Source organism: Henckelia pumila, chromosome 3 (genome assembly GCF_033568475.1).
Source record: "Henckelia pumila isolate YLH828 chromosome 3, ASM3356847v2, whole genome shotgun sequence".
Lineage (NCBI taxonomy): Eukaryota > Viridiplantae > Streptophyta > Magnoliopsida > Lamiales > Gesneriaceae > Henckelia > Henckelia pumila.
Genome location: NC_133122.1, coordinates 83,717,008 through 83,737,258, shown reverse-complemented (window position 1 = coordinate 83,737,258; position 20,251 = coordinate 83,717,008). Strand labels below are relative to the sequence as shown.

Below are 20,251 nucleotides of genomic sequence, written 5' to 3'. Positions count from 1 at the left end.
CCTTGCGTGAAAGCCGATGAGGATATACGTTTTGTTTTCTTCTATCTTGTTGTTGCTCACTTAGTTTCTAGTCATTTCAAATATGCGACAAATCAAATCTGAATAATAGTTAAAGAATGACTTTTGGTGGATTATGTACAAATTATAAATAATAAAGAATCTTACAATGAAGTATCTAGACATACGACTGATGACAAACGCACTCCAATCATCTTTTGGTATACCATGACCAGCAGGTGGCTCATACAACTCCTCAGGTTTATCAAGCTTGCCTAAAATAAACGTCTGCGTAAGATGGGCTTTGTATTGACGCCACTTACTGTTTGCTGATCTCAAACAGCCCTTCTTCCACTTTGCGTCAACATTATATGACAACCACAAATAACAAAAGCGAAAATACATTAGAAAGATTTAATAACATAATAATATTAAATATATCCTATATTTTAATACATGATAAATTACTTACATTAACCGAATCCCATATCAATTCTTTAACATCTATTGGAACTTGCTTCCATGTCTTGTAAGAAATCTTGACCTTTTCCCGTGCAACCATGCCAATGTAACTCTGCATTCCAATAGCAGCTTCTCCAACTGGCTGTCCCAGTTTGTTGAATGCAACATCCTTTTTAATTCCTTTAAATCTTTGTATTGAAAGACTATCCATTTTTGTGCGACCTCTAGGAGTTCTAGTGGTGTCGGTGTCAACAGAATCCAACCCAGTGTTACCACACCAACTCTCTCTAGTGGCAGCATATTCTAATTTTTCTTTACCCTTTCCCAACTTTGAGTCTTCTATAGTGGCAGCATATTCTACTTTCTCTTTACCCTTTCCCATTTTTGCTTCTTTCACTAATATTTATTGTTTGCAATTGTAGAGGGCAGAACCAACTTCACTAATTTGATTCTGGAAAAAATTTAATCTGCCATTAGCAAAGTGAGTGATTCTAACAAAAAGTTTTAACAAGACTGAAGTTAACAAGTAGAACTTGTATAACAGTATAATACCACCAATACCAAAAGTGTATGTTGAATTATACTTATAACGATCACCTCGTATGCCTCGTGAACACCGTTAGATGTTCACAGCCAAAAACCTGCATCAAGAGGTATTATACTGTTATACAAGTTCTACTTTGTGTCATAATTTATTCCTGTTTTCATGAAGGTGTACATAACTTAAAAAATAGAATGCCAGTAGTATGGAAACCTGTAGCCAAATTTATAGGACATGCTAAAATCTAAATCACCATTTCACAAAAGCATCTCCTTGAATCGATCATCGCTTAAGCCCAGGTGTTTACGCAAATCAAACACAAGAAAGACAAAATTAAAAAGCAAAATCCTGAAAATTCCTCATACTCAAGAAATAAATATCCCTTCGAATTAACGTATACATAAAACAGACGAGAAATAGACCTAAAAATGGAAAAAATCACAGAATCGGGTTCAGAATTCCAAAAACCAACAAAGTAAGCATTTTATCAACTCAAGATGATCCGGAACAAGGACAATGAAAGCAGTTCCAACGGGATTGAGATCATCTACCAAAGCTTGCTTCAAAGTATTAAAAGTTCAGAACAAAATGTAAGCTGTAAGCTTTACAGTTCAAACCACATTTAGCCCCAAAAAAGCAGAAACAACCTTGAAATAGCAGACGCTAATCAGGAACTGCTTTGCTTCGTTGGGCAGCTTTATATTTGTTCTCCAACAGTTTTTCAGAAGTCAAAACCTACAGCAAATACAAGCACTGATAAGTATTCGCTAGTTGTCGAACTCTTTCCTGTAAACTTTTAGATTCATTATGTAATCACAAATAAATTCATTGTCTAGAAATAAGAAAGAAATATAGGCAACAACAAAAAACAAGAACAATTCATGTAAGATAGAAGTACTCTCAATATCCAAGAACTACTAATTTGCCATTGTTCGATTACTGAATGTCAAAAAATATCTAATCATAACTAACAATGTCAAACAAGCATCTTCAAAGCGTAAATAACATATCAATGTAAATTTTTTACAAACTCATCTCAAATGTGAAACTTAAGTACATAATTATTTTCAACCCAAATCCCATCACAGTCTTCACGAATGCATGGTTCATTGTCATCTGCAACATCAACATCCATTGGTGCTAACCCTCTGCTAGAAGATTGATAATGCATTGCAGTTTCTTCCAACTCTTTACCCTTTGTGTATTCAAAGTACTCCCTACTTGGAGTCGCAAGTACAACACTCCATAAAGGATCTTCAGGAGCTTCAATGTAAAAAACTTGCTTCGCTTGGCTCGCTAAAATAAATGAATCAGATTTGTATCCAAGTCTATGGAGGTTGACCAACGTGAATCCAAGATCATCTACCTTGATACCATTACTATTCTCCACCCAATTACATTTAAACATCGGAATTTGAAATTTGTGGTAATCAACCACCAATATTTCTTGTATTACTCCATAAAAAACCATATCTGACACGATAGGATGTTTATCCTTTGCACTAGAAACTTGCATTGTCTTTGCAACTAAGCTGACTCCGGAGTTTTGAACAACTCGCATATCATCACGCTCTCTTGTAGCATAAGTAACCCCATCAATCAAATAACTAGAGTACTTTAAGACTTGCTTGGAAGGTCCACGCGCCATCCACTTTAATCTTTCGGATACTTGATAATTGGAATGATCATCTACACATGCAACCTATATTATTTATGTGATAACTTATTATTTATGCACAGTCATGATAATAAATGTACGCCAATTGTGATAATAAATGAACTCACACGATCAAGAAACTAGGTACTAAACGTTCGGTTATGCTCATCCTGTAACCACCTCTTGGACTTAGCCCTTTGTGGAAATCTTGCATTCAAATATGCCATGTGTTCCCTATTCAAATTATTATTAAGAATAAGCTAACATGTAGATTTAAGAAAACTTAATGAACATATTAGTAAGTGGAAGAAATTACTCGATATAGCGATCAGTGTCAACATCATTTTCCAATACATAACGATGTGCTTGTTGCAACTCATCCTCAGTAATGGATTGCACAACTGCAGCCGAAAAAGGTTTAGTAATTTCTAGTTGTCGATGACTTGTAGGGATCCCAATTGTGTGCAAACTACCAAGATAGTCTGAGCAAAATTCAACCGCCTCTTCAGCAATATAACAGTCAACCATGCAACCTTCCGGTCTATTGCGATTTCGCACATAACCTTTCAAAATCTTCATGTATCTTTCAAAGGGATACATGTACCTATACCAAACTGGGCCACATAATTTCACATCTCGCACAAGATGAACTGTTAAATGAATCATTATTTTAAAAAACGAAGGTGGAAAATACTTTTCATGTAAACACAATATGATCACAATCTCTCTCTGCAGCTCATCCAACTTTGAGGGATCCATCACTTTATTACATAGCTCATTGAAGAAGAAGCACAAACGAGTGATGGAGTCTCTGACATGTTTGGGCAAGACACCATGTATGGCCACTGGAAGTAATTGTTGCATTAAAGTATGGTAGTCGTGTGACTTAAGGCCAACAAGTTTCAAGTCCTTCATCGAAACAAAGTTTTTAACGTTGGATGAGTAACATGTAGGTAATTGCATTCCTGACAAAGAATTCAAAATCTTTCTTTTCTCATCTTTTGTAAGTGTATAACATGCTGCTGGCAAAAAAGATTTCTTCTCCCCCATCACTGGAGCCAAATCTGTCCTCAAATTCATTTCAGCAAGGTCTAATCTAGCTGCAATTCCATCCTTTGTTTTTCCCGAAATGTCAAGCAACGTACCGAGAAGACTTTCACAGACGTTCTTTTCTATATGTATCACATCAAGAACATGTCTAACATATAGATGTTTCCAATACTCAAGTTCAAAGAAAATTGATTTCTTTTTGAAGGATGGTTTTACATCATCCTTCGTGGACTGAATCTTCTTTCTCATTTTTCCCCAATGACAATGAATTCCATCGACTTTTTTTTAACACTTCATCGCCACTCAATGGTTTGGGTGCAGGGTTGAACTCTTGGTCCCCATTAAATGCCTTTCTTTGCCTTCGATAAGGATGATTTGCAGGTAGAAACCTTCTATGGCCTGTGTACGATATTTTCCTGCTATGTTTCAACCTTGTTGAATATGTTTCTTCACCACAAATCGGACATGCGTGATATCCTTTCACAATACATCCTGACATGTTTTCATATGCAGGAAAGTCATTGATGGTCCATAGCAAGATAGCTCTGAGCGAGAAGGTTTTTTGTCTATATGCATCATATGCTTCAACACCTGTATCCCATAGGAATTTCAAGTCATCGATTAGAGGTGCTAAGTAAACATCGATATCATTTCATGGTTGTTTGGGACCAGAAATCAACATTGTGAGCATCATAAATTTTCTCTTCATACACAACCACGGGGGAAGATTGTAAGTGATCATTAAAACTGGCCAACAACTATATGTAGAACTCATCATACCATGGGGATTGATCCCGTCAGCTGAAATGGACAATCTAAGATTTCTTGAATTAGCAGCAAAATTTGGCCACTTGTGATCTACTAATTTCCAAGAAGGTGCATCAGCTGGATGGCGTAAGTATCCGTCATTAACTCTTTTACCAGCATGCCAAGTCAGCTCCTTGGAAAACTCCTTATTCCGAAACATTCGTACAAATCTCGAAATTTTGCAGGAACTCCTTCCTTTATCGTATCTTTTTGGCCCATCTTCCACCTTGACATCCCACAATTAGGACAACTGTTAAAATCCTCATACTCCTTCCGGTATAAGATGCAATCATTAGGGCAAGCATGGATTTTCTCATAAGTAATCCCTAATGCACACAAGCTTTTCTTTGCATCGTAGAAAGATAAAGACAATTCGTTGTCATCTGGATGCATTTCTCCTAAAAAATTGAGTAGGTCGGCGCAACTTTTGTCACTCCAACTATATTTGGCTTTCAAGTTGAATAATTTCACAACTGCAGATAACCTTGTAAATTTACTGCATCCAGGATATAAAGGTTTCTCAGCATCTTCAAGTAGATTTTTGAATGTGGTTGGATTATCAGCATAACTATCAAATGCAGCATGTACCATATCTATTGGTTCCTCGGCGTCAAACTTTGGTAAATCTTCCCTTTCTTGATCACGATCATTCTTTGAGTTCTTCATCGCATTCTTTGAGTTCTTCATCGCAGACTTTTCACCATGTCATATCCAAGTATGATATGTCAAATCTATACCATTAGAATACATGTGTGCCCTTATAGTCTCTACCTTTTTCTTCTTCAGATTACCACATTTTGTACATGGACAAGATATTGCTTCCCGATCCTCGGCATTTTTTATTGCAAATTGCAAGAAAGACTCTACTCCATGCTCATATTCACGTGATAACCGAGACTTTGACATCCATTCTTTGTCCATTCTTGTTACTTGTTCGATCAGCTTCTTTGAGAATCATTTGCAATAAAACCAATATAATACACAAGTAACGTAAATTAATAATACGAAAAAAATACTTTTTAATTTTTCAGAAGTTGTTTTCAAACTTAAAGAAAGCAGACAATGAAATTGGAATCTAAAATCTGGTCTCATTTTTCAAAAGAAGTTGTTTTCAAACTGACGGTGATTTTCCCTTTATTTGTAAGGTTACTCTCTCACTTGTCCTATTTAAAATTAAGTTAGTGCATTACAAAACCAAAATATGAAAAATTAAGTTAGTGCATTACAAAACCAAAATTAAAAATTTAATGTCGACCCATGCAAAAAAAAAAATTTATATGCTAATGGACAAGAAATCATAATTTAAACCAACTATATTGTTTAATGAAAAATTAATATTTTTAAAAATACAAATCGAGTTGTATACAATAACTCATAATCAATCTATGGAATGAAAGATGTGATGCAATAGGAAAGTAAATTTCATTTCCATCTCTTAAGACTCTCTTCCAACCAAGTGTTATGGAGGGGAAAAAAAGAAAGAAAAAGTTTGGATTACCAGAAAAAAGGCAAGCAAGGGACTTTTGAGTATCCAAGATAGTTTGAAGCGCTGCAGCCTTAGCACATCAACTGGACGAAGAAAAAGATTAACAAAATAAATTATTCGCATGTAAAAAAAACCCTTTTGAGCAGCCCAAAAAACAGAGCAAGTTGTGCCTTTTAGCGGCCAACTCTGATTCAACTACCATTTTTGTCTATTTTTCAAGAAAGATGATATACAGACACGTTATTGTTTGAAAGAAAAAGATAAGGTTAATAATAAAGCAACCAAATAACACAGACAAGCATAAACCAGGAGACAAAGAATTCGAGTTCTTTCTTTGTTTGAAATACAAATAAAATTTATGTTTGTTAAAATAAAGAAAAGACGAACTCTAAAACAGCAAAAGAGCAGATTCAATTTCGGTACTTCCTTCAGAATAAAATTTCAGCGACCGCAGACATTTTAACACTAAATCATTGGAGATGAGGAATCAAACTTGAAAGGGGCTGCAATCAACCACCGTAAAGTAAAAATTTAACAAAGATTAAGTGCACAAAGTTCAATAATAATAGAACGCCATGATGATCATTAAAGTAATATCCAGCAGTATGCTGCCCACTCACATAACCTCTATCATATACTACTGCCTAAGAGTGAGCAAAAGTAACAAGAAACTAATATAACTTCATGATTTATCAAGCAAGTTGTAAGCTTTTCTATAACTAATAGTAGTCCTATCCAAATCAACCACAAATTTTTCCGGCTGTTGCTGCTTCTAAATGCCACCACCTAACTGGTTTATCCCCAAGTTTTAAAATAGACATTGCTGAAATCAGAATGAAGATGCAGAGCCAGCAATTAAATAATCACTGCAATGGATTTAGTTACAAACTTATTTGTCTATGTCCCGGTTATTTATTCATTACTAAGAAATATGACAATACATAGTGATTATGCTTAATCATTGAGCAGTGTTTCTTTTGTTCTCATGGCAGGTTTTGTCTCTCCCTGGACTTCTTTACAATACAAACACATTAGAGGGATTCAAGGCTGGACAAACAAAGCCTGCTTAGGGCCGAAGCAAAAAAGGTATGCTTTTAATCCATTAGAGTTATGTCACTCATCTTATAAGTTCTACTGCGTTAATCATTTTCCCATGTGAAATGTTTAGAATTAGCATATTAATGTAAACTGATGAAATCTGATTTTACAAAGACATAAATTCACCATAATCCACAATAGCATATATGTTTTTCTGCAAATATAAATGATTTTCACTCACCTGAAACAAAGTGTGAATGAATCAAAATTCACACAGAGCGTAAAAGCTCTTAATCAAGATCAAATCTCTAAATCCTGAACTGTGAAAGCGTAAATGATGCCTGAAATTGAAGATGCATATTTGCACATAAAAAATGTCAAGAATTAAACATCAAGGAACAAATTATGGCGTGGAGCAAGAACATTAATAGAATAAAATCACATACTTCTATGTGGACAAAAATCTAATTTTCCACCTCCCAAGCTTTCCAGAGCCTTGTTGTGTAGCAGTTCGAGCATGTGAGAAAATCAGAACTTGTGTAGCAGTTCGAGCAGGTGAGAAAATCAGAAACTATCAAAAAGTTGATTAGACTAAAGTAGCACTTGATATGTAATGGAAACAAATCCCTTCCATCACACCTAAAAATTGGTAATGGAACCAATTTTTTCGAATTTTTTTGTGCTATCTTCGTTACTGAAACATGAATTGTAAGGATCTAGATAATCACTTCATCGTGAATTTTTTCAAAATCACTGCATCGTGAATTTTTTTGAAAACAAGCAGTGTAGTTTTGTGCTATCTTCGTTACTGTTTCCGTCTTATATATATATATATATATATATATATATATATATATAATGTGTTACGAATATTTTGCTGGCTAAGTTCAACCCAAAAAGTGGTTTAAGAATAAAATTTATATTTTATAACATAATGATGGTAAATATGCACTGAAAAATCGGTTGTTACAAATACAACAGCAAGATGAAAAAAGCAATAAAAGCACTTCAATTGCGAAAAATTTCCAAGTAAAAGAGATCTTTCAAATCGTAAAAGTTGCTTTGAAAATCAAAAAGGGGAGAAATCGTGACAAGGGTTTGGGTATTTTGGGATTTTTTCAAACGTGACAGGAAACTAAGGGATATGTCGGAAAAATAAATCGCGATCGATATTCACCTGTAGTAAAGATGCGAGGTGGGCTTTCCGACGGCTCGAGCGAGAACATTGCGAGGTGTCAACCAATTCATCGTCGGAGTCACTTCAAAAATCGTTTGAAGAATCGAGCAAAAATCGAAGCCATGGGATTTTGAATTGAAAGAGAGAAAAAGGTGTTAAGGGATATGTCGGAAGAAGAAATCGCGATCGAGAGAAGGGGTCTGAGATTTGGGGATCTAATTGGGCTAAGGAAATATTATTTATTTTATGTTTTATTTTAAATAAAAATAATATTTTTTCTACAATACTTTTTAAAAAGTGTTGTGATACATGGGGAAAAAAACGCTCATAGACAACACTTTGAAAAGCGTTGTCTTTGACCCCAAAAAAATGCTTATTGACAACGCTTTTTAAAATGATATGTCAGAAGTATCAGCTATCAGACCAGATGTGAGTTAAGAAAAAATAAAGAATGTGAAGATTGATTTGAACAGGATAAGACAAGAGCAGCACAAACAGAGTTAGCAAATGAGCAATAGATATATATTTTGAAGCCTGAACAGAATGATCAGAAAAGAAGTTCTTTTCCCGAGCATCATTTCAGAAAGAGATTTCAGAAGTGAAATAATAATTGATCCCTGTGAGTATTTGATCTAGCTTATTGATTAATACTCAATCTTGAATTGTCAGATAGATGAATTGTTATCCATATACATTGGCTGAAGAATGTCAGCTTGAATATGCATGTGCATTCAATTCAGATAAAACAAAAGCAAATAAAATTTTAAGAGAAGCCGACTAACTTATACAGAGTTAGATCACGAGAAAGAACAACTTAGATCTAAGTTGACTCAGTGATTATATGTTCAGGAGAATAGATATGATTGCAGAAGCGATCAGAAAGAAGATTAAGATACGGTTGAAGAGAAGATATCAGAATAAATATCTAAAGCTCACAGAATTGAAGTAAGTATTACTTCAGTTAGCTATACCGCTGACGAGAATCAGCAGTAAGATCGAATGCGATTTCGAGGACAAAATCATTCCTTAGAGGGGAGGAATTGTAAGGCCCGAAAATATTAAGTTCTTAATGACGAGATTTAAGATTTAAATTCCGAATAAGAGTGAAAAGATGAATTTAAGAATTTATGGAAATTAGAGAGTTTAATTTCGGGTCAAAAATATTTAATTTGAGGATTTTCGAATTTTAATATTCGAAATACTTAAATTAAAAGATTAAAAATATTTGAATTTATATTTATGAAATTTAAGATGTAAATTCCAAGATCATAAATATCAAGGATTTAATTTGAGGATGAAATTCGAGCAAGGGCCAATTTGCAAATATTGAGAAATTCAAGGACTAAAATGCGATAAGGTCCGAAATTATTTAATTTTAACCTGAGAATATTTAATTTGAGAATATTTAGTGTTTAGACTTAAATTATACTATTCTTAAATTATTTAGGATTGAAATTGAATTAAATCGCTTGTCCGGGGACTAATTTGCAATTATGCCAAAGTTTAGGGGCCAAAGTGCAATTTTCTTTGCAACTTGTGTTTTTAAACGTGTAATCTGTAGAAAATGATCAGATTGCAGGCCAAACTTCAGAAGCAAACGAGAGAAAGGAAAGGGAAGGGTTCTAAGCCATTTTTTTATAATTCAAGTTCCGATAAAAATCGATCCGCCCGGTAGAATTTCCGATTGAGCATATATTTGCGATCACGGCTCCGAGTGCTACGTTTTGACGTAAGTTTTAAGAAGTTCTGCCATGTTTGAGTTTTATTTTGTTGTTAGACTGAAGATTTGATTGTATAATCATGTTCTCGTATATACAACGATAGCATATCTAAGACGGATCGAGAAAAGAGCGTCGTTTGAACATGTTTCCGATTTTTGAAAGAATTTTCGAAATTTTGAATTTTTAGGGATGATGATTTCGAGATTGTGCTGCTAATTTGGTGATGCTATCATGTTGAGATCATAGTATTGATGATATTCATGTGTTTAGAATTTCCGGTTTTGATCCGTTACGCCGTCGGTTTGAATTCTGGTCACGGGATCAAGTTGTTAGATTGTTTGATCCTACATAAGAATGAAATGATATTGAAAGCTCATATTGAATTAGATATCAATGCATTTCAGATTTTAATTGCAAGAGATCGAGTTCGAGTCGGCGAGCTCGAGAAGTTAGCCTTTGAACCAAGAAAGAAGGAAGAAGTTTTGAAGCTAGTTTGCCTTGAATGATTGTAATTCTTTGAGCAGATTTTGATAGAAGTTCTTTGATGTCATTTGTCCAGACTTGGATCATCTAAACTCAAGATTGAAATGTATGAATAGACATTAATAAGATGGGCAGAATAACTCGAGATTGTTTCTGATTATCGAGTTGCCTAAAATCACATACATGCATGTTTAATATATGTTATTGTTTACGTTTACATAAATGGGATAGATTATTCAAAATAGATATCTTCTTGAATTCCCAGAATATTTATGTAAATGTTTATTTGTCATCTTTGATTCATATTATTTTCTGTATTGAATATGTTTTACGTATTCCAGGTGATGCTTACAGATTTGTCGGTATCCTTGAGTGATTATATGATCATATGATTATATTCAAGATGTTGTGTTTAGCTTATGTATGGTTTGATGCATCCAGATTCTGTTGCATTCATCTTGAACCCTACCTTGATAAGCACAGAGGGCTGAATGGCCTAGAGTGCAGATGACGTTTGAAGAACTGTAGTTGAGTGGCATGGAATGTAGATTTACTTCCAGAGTCAGATGGCTCATGGCATGGAATATAGATTTATTTTCAGAGCTAGATGACTCACTATAGTTGCACCAAAGTCAGGGGAATTGAGATATTTAACACCACCTCGATTGGGAGAGTCGGTGGTTAGTTAAAGATTTTATTTCCCCGGGATCCCAGAACTACGATTTATTGATATCAGATTTGATAGCCTATTCCTTGGCACATGCATTGCATTTGTGCATTAACCTAGAGATTTCTATGGTTTAGAATATGCGTTTATAAATGCTAGCATGTTATTTTATGACATTCACGATTTGAATGAGTTTATATGCTTGGTATTATTTTATTATAGATGAACGAATATACTATCATGTTTTACCTGTTATTACATGATTTGAGATTTAAGATTCATTTGGAATATAGATTTAATATGCTTAAATGATGTATATGCATGTCGTTCATACTGAGATTTATTCTCATCGGAGTTATCCGGCTGTTGCTTTGTTTGTATGTGTGCATTGCATCAGGTTGGGGCATAAGCAAGTAAGATTTGGCTTGGATTGCACGAGATTGAAAGATTAGAAGTGGAGACTCGGGTTTTTAAGCAGATGACATGTAGTCTATAATTTGGAAAGCATGTTAGAACAACAAGAACATTTGTATATTGTTGTTATTGTCAAGTATTGACATATACTTGAGATTTCATGTACTACATGTATGTAGATTGATATTTAAATGCATGTCAATTATGTAGAATCATGTTGAATAGCTTATATGATAGATTATATCATTTTTCAGACTTGATAGCTTAAGAAGACTGATTTTTATACGCAGGGCACGAACCCCATGCATGCCATGTGCCTAGGTCCGGATGGACTCTGTCCCAAAACTGTTTTGAGAAAATAAGGCACGGACCCTGTGTAAGCCTCCGTGTAAGGGTCCGTGTGTTCTCTGTTCCGCGATTCCTTTGTTTTTTATTTCAACCATTGGCACAGACCCTTGTACAAAAGCTGCACGGACCCCGTGCAATGGTCCGTGCAGGGTCCAGACCAAGGTCCGTGTGTGAGCTGTTTTTTTTTTTTTTAAAAAAAAAAAAATTCAGTCTTTGATTTTATTCGTTCAAGTGTGATTCCTTATGATTAAATGTTAATTTGCCTCTAAAGATGAGATTAGCACCCGAGGTCACCACAGTGCGGATACACCTTCTCCACCGTAAATGGTCTAGACCATCTAGACTTCAATTTTCCTGGAACACAATTTCAGACGGGAGTAAAACAACAATACATTCTGACCTGGTTCGAATTCTCGAGGTACAATGTTTTTGTCGTGCCACTTCTTTGTTTGCTCCTTGTAGATCTTGGTATTCTCATAGGATTCATTTCGAAACTCGTCCAGTTCATTCAACTGTAATTTTCGCAACTCCCCGGATACTTCGAGATCCATGTTCAGCTTCTTGACAACCCAAAACGCTTTATGCTCTAACTCCAAAGGCAAATGACATGCATTACCGAACACCAACCATAGGGCGACATCCCAATAGGTGTTTTAAACGCAGTGCGGTAAGCCCATAACGCGTCATCCAGCTTGATTGTCCAATCTTTTCGATTCTTCTTAACCGTCTTCTCCAATATTTGCCTGATTTCTCGATTAGAAATCTCCACTTGATCATTGGTTTGGGGATGATATGCGAATGCCACCTTATGCCTGACACCATACTTAGTGAGCAAGGTATTAAAAATATTATTGCAAAAATGCGTACCTTCGTCACTGATTATCGCTCGTGGTGTTCCAAACCTTGTAAAAATGTTCTTCTGCAAAAACTTTACTACAACACGAGCATCATTAGTAGAGGTGGCAATTGCTTCCACCCATTTCGACACATAATCGACTGCCAATAAATATAAGTATACCCAAAAGAAGGGGGAAAGAGACCCATAAAATCAATACCCCACACATCAAATAATTCCACTTCTAAAATATTTGTGAGAGGTAATTCATGTCTTCTAGATATATTCCCCGTTCTTTGAAACTTATCGCATGATTTGACTAAGGTATAACTATCTCTAAACAATGTAGGCCAATAAAAACCAGATTGTAGTACCTTAGCGGTAGTACGGATTGCTCCAAAATGTCCTCCATATGACGCTGAATGGCATTGTTCTAAAATTTCAAGCGCGTCTTGCCCCGCCACACATCTCCAAATCACTTGATCGGCACAACGTTTGAAAACATAAGGATCATCCCACAAGTAGAACTTAACGTCATGGAAATTTATTTTTTTTCTAATGTCGGTTCAATTCTGGAGGCATAGCACCACAAGACAAAAAATTAGCAATATCAGCAAATCATGGAATAGAGGAACTTACCTGGAAGATCTGTTCATCCGGAAAAAATTCTTTTATGCTTTCCTCTTCCTTAACATCTTCTAACTCCAATCTCGACAAGTGATCAGCAACTTGATTCTCACTACCCTTCTTAACCTTAATCTCGAAATCAAAATCTTGTAAAAGTAGAATCCACCTTATCAAGCGTGGCTTGGCATCCTTCTTGGCAAATAAGTATCTAATTGCTGCATGGTCAATGTAAACAACTACTTTAGTGCCAATTAAATAGGGACGAAACTTATCAAAAGCAAAAACCACTGCAAGCATCTTCTTTTCTGTAGTAGTGTAGTTTTGTTGTGCGGCATCCATGGTGCGTCTGGCATAATAGATGGCTCGAAACATCTTATCTCTCCTCTGGCCTAATATAGCGCCCACTGCATAGTCACTAGCATCGCACATCAGCTCAAAGGCCTCATTCCAATCCGACACAATCATGATGGGTGTTGTGATCAATAGCGTCTTGATCTTTTCAAAGGCCTGCAAACAATCATCATCAAATATGAATGTTGAATCTTTTTCAAGCAAATTACACAGGGGTTTAGTAATTTTATAAAAATCCTTGATGAAACAACTATAGAACCCCACATGGCCTAGGAAACTTCTGATGCCCTTGATATTCTTTGGCGGTGGAAGCTTCTCAATTGCAACCACTTTGGCTCGAACCACCTCTAATCCGTTCGACGACACTTTATGTCCAAGGACAATGCCCTCTTGAACCATAAAATGACATTTCTCCCAATTGAGAACTAAATTCTTTTCTTGGCAACTCTGCAAAACAAGAGACAGATTATGCAAATAATGATCAAAAGTGGAACCAAATACTGAAAAGTCATCCATAAAAATTTCCATCATGTCTTCCACCATATCTGCAAAAATCTCCATCATACACCGCTGAAAAGTTGCCGGTGCATTACACAGACCAAATGGCATCCTTCTGAAGGCAAATATGTCATAGGGACACGTAAAAGTAGTCTTCTCCTGATCCTCCGATGCGATAGAAATTTGATTATAACCTGAATAACCATCTAAGAAACAGTAATAGCAATAACCAGCAAGTCTATCAAGCATTTGATCAATGAAAGGAAGTGGAAAATGATCTTTACGAGTAGCTTTATTCAACTTCCTATAATCTATACAGACTCGTCAGCTAGTTACTGTACATGTGGAGATTAACTCATTATTTTTGTTTTTCACCACAGTAATATCACCTTTCTTAGGTACAACTTGAACAGGAGACACCCAAATACTGTCAGAAATAACATTAATCACTCCCGCATTCAACAGTTTTAAAACCTCTTTCTTAACTACTTCTTTCATAGCGAGATTCAACCGCCTCTGATGATCAACATAAGGGGTATAAGACTCTTCCATCAAAATTTTGTGCATGCAAATTGTAGGACAAATACCCTTAATATCAAAAATTGACCATTCTAAAGCAGTTTTAAAATTTCTCAACACTCTCAGCAACTTATCTTTTTCTACAGCAAACAGTTGAGCAGAAATAATCATAGGACACGTAGAATTTTTACCAAGGAATGCATAACATAAATGTGCAGAAAATTCTTTAAGATCATGAGTTTCAGCAGATACCTCTGGTGCACTATTTTTCAATGCTTCAGATTCCTTAGTACTCACCATTTTTTCTTTCGGAGCTCCGTCAAGGAATGCTTCTTATTCATGTAGCTCACAATCCTCTTCCTTATCAAATACCTCATCCACCACCAAACATCTTTCGAGTGGATCAGTGATTCCTGCACATGAAAAAGAATTATGAGAATCAATAATTTCAATGTTTTTACATGTACTTACCTCGTTTGGGCCCCTCATGGTGTGATAAATATTGAAAATCACAGCTTCACCACCAACTCAAAGTGTGAGCTCTCCCTTGTGGACGTCAATTAGCGCACGTGCAGTGGCTAAAAAGGGTCTCCCAAAAATCAAGGGAGTTTCTTCATCTTCATCCATGTCCAAAATCACGAAATCTGCTGGGAATATAAACTTGTCGACTTTCACCAAAACATCCTCCACAATACCCCGTGGGTATGTGATACTTCGATCGGCTAGCTGTAACGTGATGGTAGTTGCTCTGACTTCTCCAAACTCCAAAGCCCTGTACAAGCTCGATTTACTTTAGAACCACCAATTAAATAAGGGATAGTAAAGCTCCCTGGATCCTTAAGCTTTTTTGGCAACTTTTTCTGTAGGATTGCGCTGCACTCTTCTGTCAGATTCACCACTTCATTGTCTTGCAGTCTTCTCTTCTTGGACATAACATCTTTGATGAACTTGGCAAAATTTGGCATTTGTTCCAAGGCATCTTCAAACGGAATTTTTATGTGTATCTTCTTGAAGATGTCTAGGAACTTGGAAAATTGCTCATCAATTGCCTTCTTTTTGAACCGCCGTGGATAAGGAAGTTGTGGCTTGTACATTGGTTTTGATTCAGATTCTTTCTTGGGCTCTTCAACAATGATTTCTTCAACCACTGGTTCTTCAACTTCCTTGGATGTGCTCTGATCCTCAGCCTCTAACTTCTTACCACTTCTTAACTCCACCGCTTTGCACTGTTATTTTGGATTCACTTCAGTATTGCTGGGAAACTGTCCTCGATTTTGATCCTTCAAAGCATTTGCAAGCTGCCCAATCTGTGTTTCCATAGATTTCATCATAGCCTCCAAATTGCACATGTGTGTCTCCATGCTGTCCATTCGAGTCTCAGTCCTCGACATCCTCTTGTTAGATTCATTGACATATGTAGCGACAACATCCTCCAAAAACGCCTTACCTTCACCCTTGTTTGTATTGAATCCCGGAGGGGGATTCAACACATTTTTGTTGTTGGCATAGGAAATATTTTCATGGTTACGTAAGCCAGGATGATAAGTATTGGGTGGAGGATTACCTCGATAATTTCCATAGACTCTGGGATTTATGTACTGAGCTTCTTCAGGTGGATGAGATTCTTCTATGGCAACCGACACACCTGCAGGTTCTGTTACATTCACCTTGTTCAGAGCTGCAACTTGTGTACTCAACGCAGATAGCTGTGCAGTGATGGAAGTGAGAGGATCAACACTATACACTCCCTTCTTGACTCCCATACGTTCAGATGGCCATTGATAACTATTGATAGTCATTTGTTCAAGCATCTCATAGGCCTGAATGGGGTCCTTGGCAAATATGGTACCACCAGCAGCAGAGTCCACGGACATTCTTGTAGGCGTGTTCAACCCATTGTAGAAAAGCTCTATTTCTTCCCAATCTACAAAATTATGATTAGGAAAACGCCTTAAAAAATCTTTGTACCTTTCCCATTCCTCATAAAGTTGTTCAGAATCCATCTGCCTGAATGTGTTGATCTCAATCTTCAGTTGGGTGGATTTGGCAGGTGGAAAATATTTTGCAAGAAATTTTTCTGCCATTCCCTCCCAAGTAGTGATGCTTCCTAGCGGCAATGACTACAACCAGCTCCGTGCCTTGTCCCTGAGAGAAAAATAAAACAAGCGTAAATGTATTATATCCTCAGAAACACCATTTATTTTTACCGTATCAGTAATTTCTAGGAAGGTGCGCAAGTGTAAGTGAGGATCAGCTGTGGTGCTTCCATTGAATTGGTTTTGCTGAACCATGTTGATTAATGCCAGCTTCAACTCGAAGTTGTTGGCATTTATTGTACCTCGAGCGATTCCAGAATAATGAGCCTGGATCGTCGGCCTGAAATGATCTCTGATTGGCACCAAGGGCAATTCATTGACATTTTTTTCAGCCATGTTTTGTTGTTCTTCTCTCCTAGCTCTTCTTAAAGCACGTGCAGTTCTCTCGATCTCCTGATCAAATAGTAAAGAATTTGCACTTTGAGATCTTCGCATAAAATTCAATTAAGAACACAACAATTTATTAGTACTTAAAATAAAATAAATAGAAGCTCTAAATTAAAACTTAGAGTAATTGGTAACAAGACTAAACAAAATAAAAAATTACTCCCCGAAAACGGCGCCAAAAACTTGTTGTGAATAATACTTGCAAGCGTACGAGTGTCAAGTTTTAGTAAAGAATGAGTAAAGTGTCGATCTCACGAGGAGTAATATGAAAATATTCAATACTTTTCATTAGAATAGTCTTAATTTTATTTAGAAATTAAACTTTGGAGATTTGCAGAGAAATTAAATAAATAGTAAAGAATTATCAAGCTCACACACACACAAATTTTAAGAGATTATCAATCAGAGAGATATAGTCTAGAGGTTTTGATTTCACCTGGTCTCGACAATATTCATTCCTAATTAATCTATTTTCATGAGTTCATTTCAATTAATAACCAAGAACACATAGATTATACTATTTCCCTCTCCCGAGTATCAAATAGAGTGTATCAACCACCGATCAATTCTAATATCCCTATTGAGAATTTACGTGTAGTGATATGTGTAAAATAATGTTCTTTCTAGGCTTTATTAAATTTATAAGCTCTCTCGAGTCATATAAACAATTAATAGTGTGAATTCTATCGATCCTATTCTAAATCCCCTCTCCGGAGTGCCGGATTCTAAATAAATATGACAAATCCATTTATGGCCAGTAAATTGAAAAAATTTTCAAAACTAGAATCATAATTAATTTAGAAGAACTCAATCCAATAAAATTAATAATTCATAAATACGTCTTAACAAGGTTACATCAACCTCTAGACTTAAAAAGTTTAGTTCATACTCAAATTCATAGCAACCTAAATCATGTTCAATATTTCAAACATAATTCAACAAACAAAAGGAATAAATAAAAAGAAATAACAAAGCCGTAGTCTTTCTTCCGTGTCCGGTTGAAAAGCTCCGTCTTCGTTAACCAATCTTCAATTCACGATCTAGAAATCTCACAAGGTTTTCTCTCAAAAGTGTTGTTGTGTGCGGCGGCTAGAACCCTCAATATGTCAGAAAAACTCTCTTAAATACCCCATAAGAATCGTCTAAAATAAGACCAAAGATATCCCAAAGTTTCCAAAATTACAGAAATAGTTCGTCAGAATTTCAGCGACGCGCGGGCGCGCCTCAAAAGTCGCGCGGGCGCGCATAAAGTTCTTCCTTGACAATTCAAACATCTCGATCATGCGCGGGCGCGTGTCATTCCTGGAGCGGGAGCGCATGACTCTCTGGAATTTCCCACACTTTCTTCAGGTAACATGTGGGCGCGCGTAATCCATGTGCGGGCGCACATGCTGCTCGGGTCCATCTTCATATTTTCTTCAAAAATCTTGAACCATCTTCACTCGCTTCGCCGTTTTCTTGACCCCTTTGATTCCATCCATAAAACATTCGGTAGTCGTTGTATCTCCTAACATCCAACACAAACAACAACAAATTCCACGTAATTCCGCTCGAAACCAAACAATTATCCAATAATATCACTACAAATTAAGTGCACAAAATGCACTTATCAATAATGGTGACCTTATACTAGTACAAGTGTCCAACCATAACAGTTACCTGACACAAGACTTATGTATGCAACCATCCATAACTCGTAGGGTTAGCGCCCCACTACAGGATATCTCAATGATATGGGATCGATATGCTCATGTATGCAACATACAGTGATGACATGTTGTATCATATAAATCATGAAATCACATAATACATGCATACTCAATATGGATATCTGAAATAATATTTCGTACCTTACTAAGGCAGATTTTAGAAGCTCCCCTCTAGGTCCAAGCCTACCATGCAGCACTACAAAACATAAATACCATGTATTAGCTAGCATGCCAAACAACACCTAACATGCTCTAAAATCCTTAATTAAACTATAAAATAGTGTTTTAAAAATCATACCGGACCGGCCGTTTCGACCGGGAACCGGTCACTGGTCTGGTCCGAAATACCCCTAAAAACCGTTTTAACGGTTCAACCGCTCAGAACCGGTCAAGAACCGATCAAACTGGCCAAGAACCGGTCCCAATAACTGGCCAGAAAATCGGTTGAACCGGTTTTCGAATTTTTTTTATTTTTTTAAACTTTTTTTTAAATTTTAAAATCTTAATTTAATATTTTAGTATATATATACACATGATTATTTGAAATTTGTACTTTGTTAAAAATATTATTTTTCTATTATTATATTTTTTTTAATTAATTTATTTATTTTTAAAAATATAGTATATGTAACTATAATTAATATTTTGAATATATTTATATAGTTATTTATTTTTTAAACTATGATAAATATATTTTTGTTTATTTATATACATCTTTTAGATTTTTAAAATTTAAAAGATATTATTAATCATATTATATTACATAAACGGTTTTTCGGTCCGACCGTCCGTTTAAAACGGTCGAACCCGTTGGACCATTTTTTTAAGGTAGACCGGTTCGATCACCGGTCCGGTTATGAAAAGATTGCTATAAAATACTCCTTATTTCCTATAAGGAGCCAGAACCATACCTTCTTTTGTCGTCAGCCCGATGATGTCGCATGCCCAGAGTTTGGGTACAGCCTTGCTACGACTCCTGGACACCTTGCTAGAGCTCCGCCGCCTGGCCACTACCACGGAAACTGTCTGTTATTTAAAAACTACTACCTACTCCAACTCTTAAAATAAGAGTACCTAAAAGCTCATCGATCGGACGCTTTGATCCTTGCATGAATGCCACATTCCGATCGGGTAAGATCGGATGCTCCGATCCCACTTTGGAGGCAACGATCTCGTGCATGCAGGTACGTGTTCAAGCCTTATGGCCACGTGCATGGCATTGAGTTCGGACGCTCCGATCTGCCTCATAGCTTTCGAACTCCATTGGTGGCTCAAATCTGGTTCGGACACTCTGAACCCAGTTCGGATCCTCCAAACTACCCGAGCCCAAATAAGCCCATTAAGCATTTTTCGGGCATTGTGGACCCAATATCTTGGTCTG

The 20,251-nt window shown here is 36.1% G+C and overlaps 2 protein-coding genes across 2 annotated transcripts; both read right to left on the bottom strand.

Annotated features, from left to right (window-relative positions):
- Window positions 1-2,969: 2,969 nt before the first annotated feature.
- On the bottom strand, window positions 2,970-5,201 carry LOC140889123 (uncharacterized). The gene is made up of 4 exons (XM_073296831.1): window positions 4,673-5,201; window positions 4,488-4,592; window positions 3,998-4,298; window positions 2,970-3,855 (listed from the first exon to the last, which is right to left on the bottom strand). Exons 1-4 carry the CDS (start codon window positions 5,199-5,201, stop codon window positions 2,970-2,972), a joined length of 1,821 nt encoding a protein of 606 aa, XP_073152932.1.
- A 6,924-nt stretch (window positions 5,202-12,125) lies between these two features.
- On the bottom strand, window positions 12,126-16,441 carry LOC140889122 (uncharacterized). The gene is made up of 9 exons (XM_073296830.1): window positions 16,364-16,441; window positions 15,470-15,904; window positions 14,976-15,091; window positions 14,501-14,586; window positions 14,202-14,353; window positions 13,323-13,817; window positions 12,476-12,671; window positions 12,249-12,434; window positions 12,126-12,202 (listed from the first exon to the last, which is right to left on the bottom strand). The coding sequence occupies exons 1-9, from the start codon at window positions 16,439-16,441 to the stop codon at window positions 12,126-12,128; spliced, it is 1,821 nt and encodes a 606-aa protein (XP_073152931.1).
- Between the last annotated feature and the right edge of the window lie 3,810 nt (window positions 16,442-20,251).

Bases quoted from the DNA above. Each gene is read 5' to 3' on its own strand.
- LOC140889123 (XM_073296831.1), bottom strand. From the start codon at position 5,201: ATGAAGAACTCAAAGAATGCGATGAAGAACTCAAAGAATGATCGTGAT. The intron at 4,593-4,672 runs GTTTCGGAATAA...TACGCCATCCAG, and splicing joins ATTTCGAGATTTGTACGAAT to CTGATGCACCTTCTTGGAAA. The intron at 4,299-4,487 runs GTATGATGAGTT...TATGGGATACAG, and splicing joins TGACGGGATCAATCCCCATG to GTGTTGAAGCATATGATGCA.
- LOC140889122 (XM_073296830.1), bottom strand. From the start codon at position 16,441: ATGGGAGTCAAGAAGGGAGTGTATAGTGTTGATCCTCTCACTTCCATC. The intron at 15,092-15,469 runs GTAAATCGAGCT...TTTCATGTGCAG, and splicing joins ATTTAATTGGTGGTTCTAAA to GAATCACTGATCCACTCGAA. The intron at 12,435-12,475 runs GTTGGTGTTCGG...CTTTGGAGTTAG, and splicing joins TATTGGGATGTCGCCCTATG to AGCATAAAGCGTTTTGGGTT.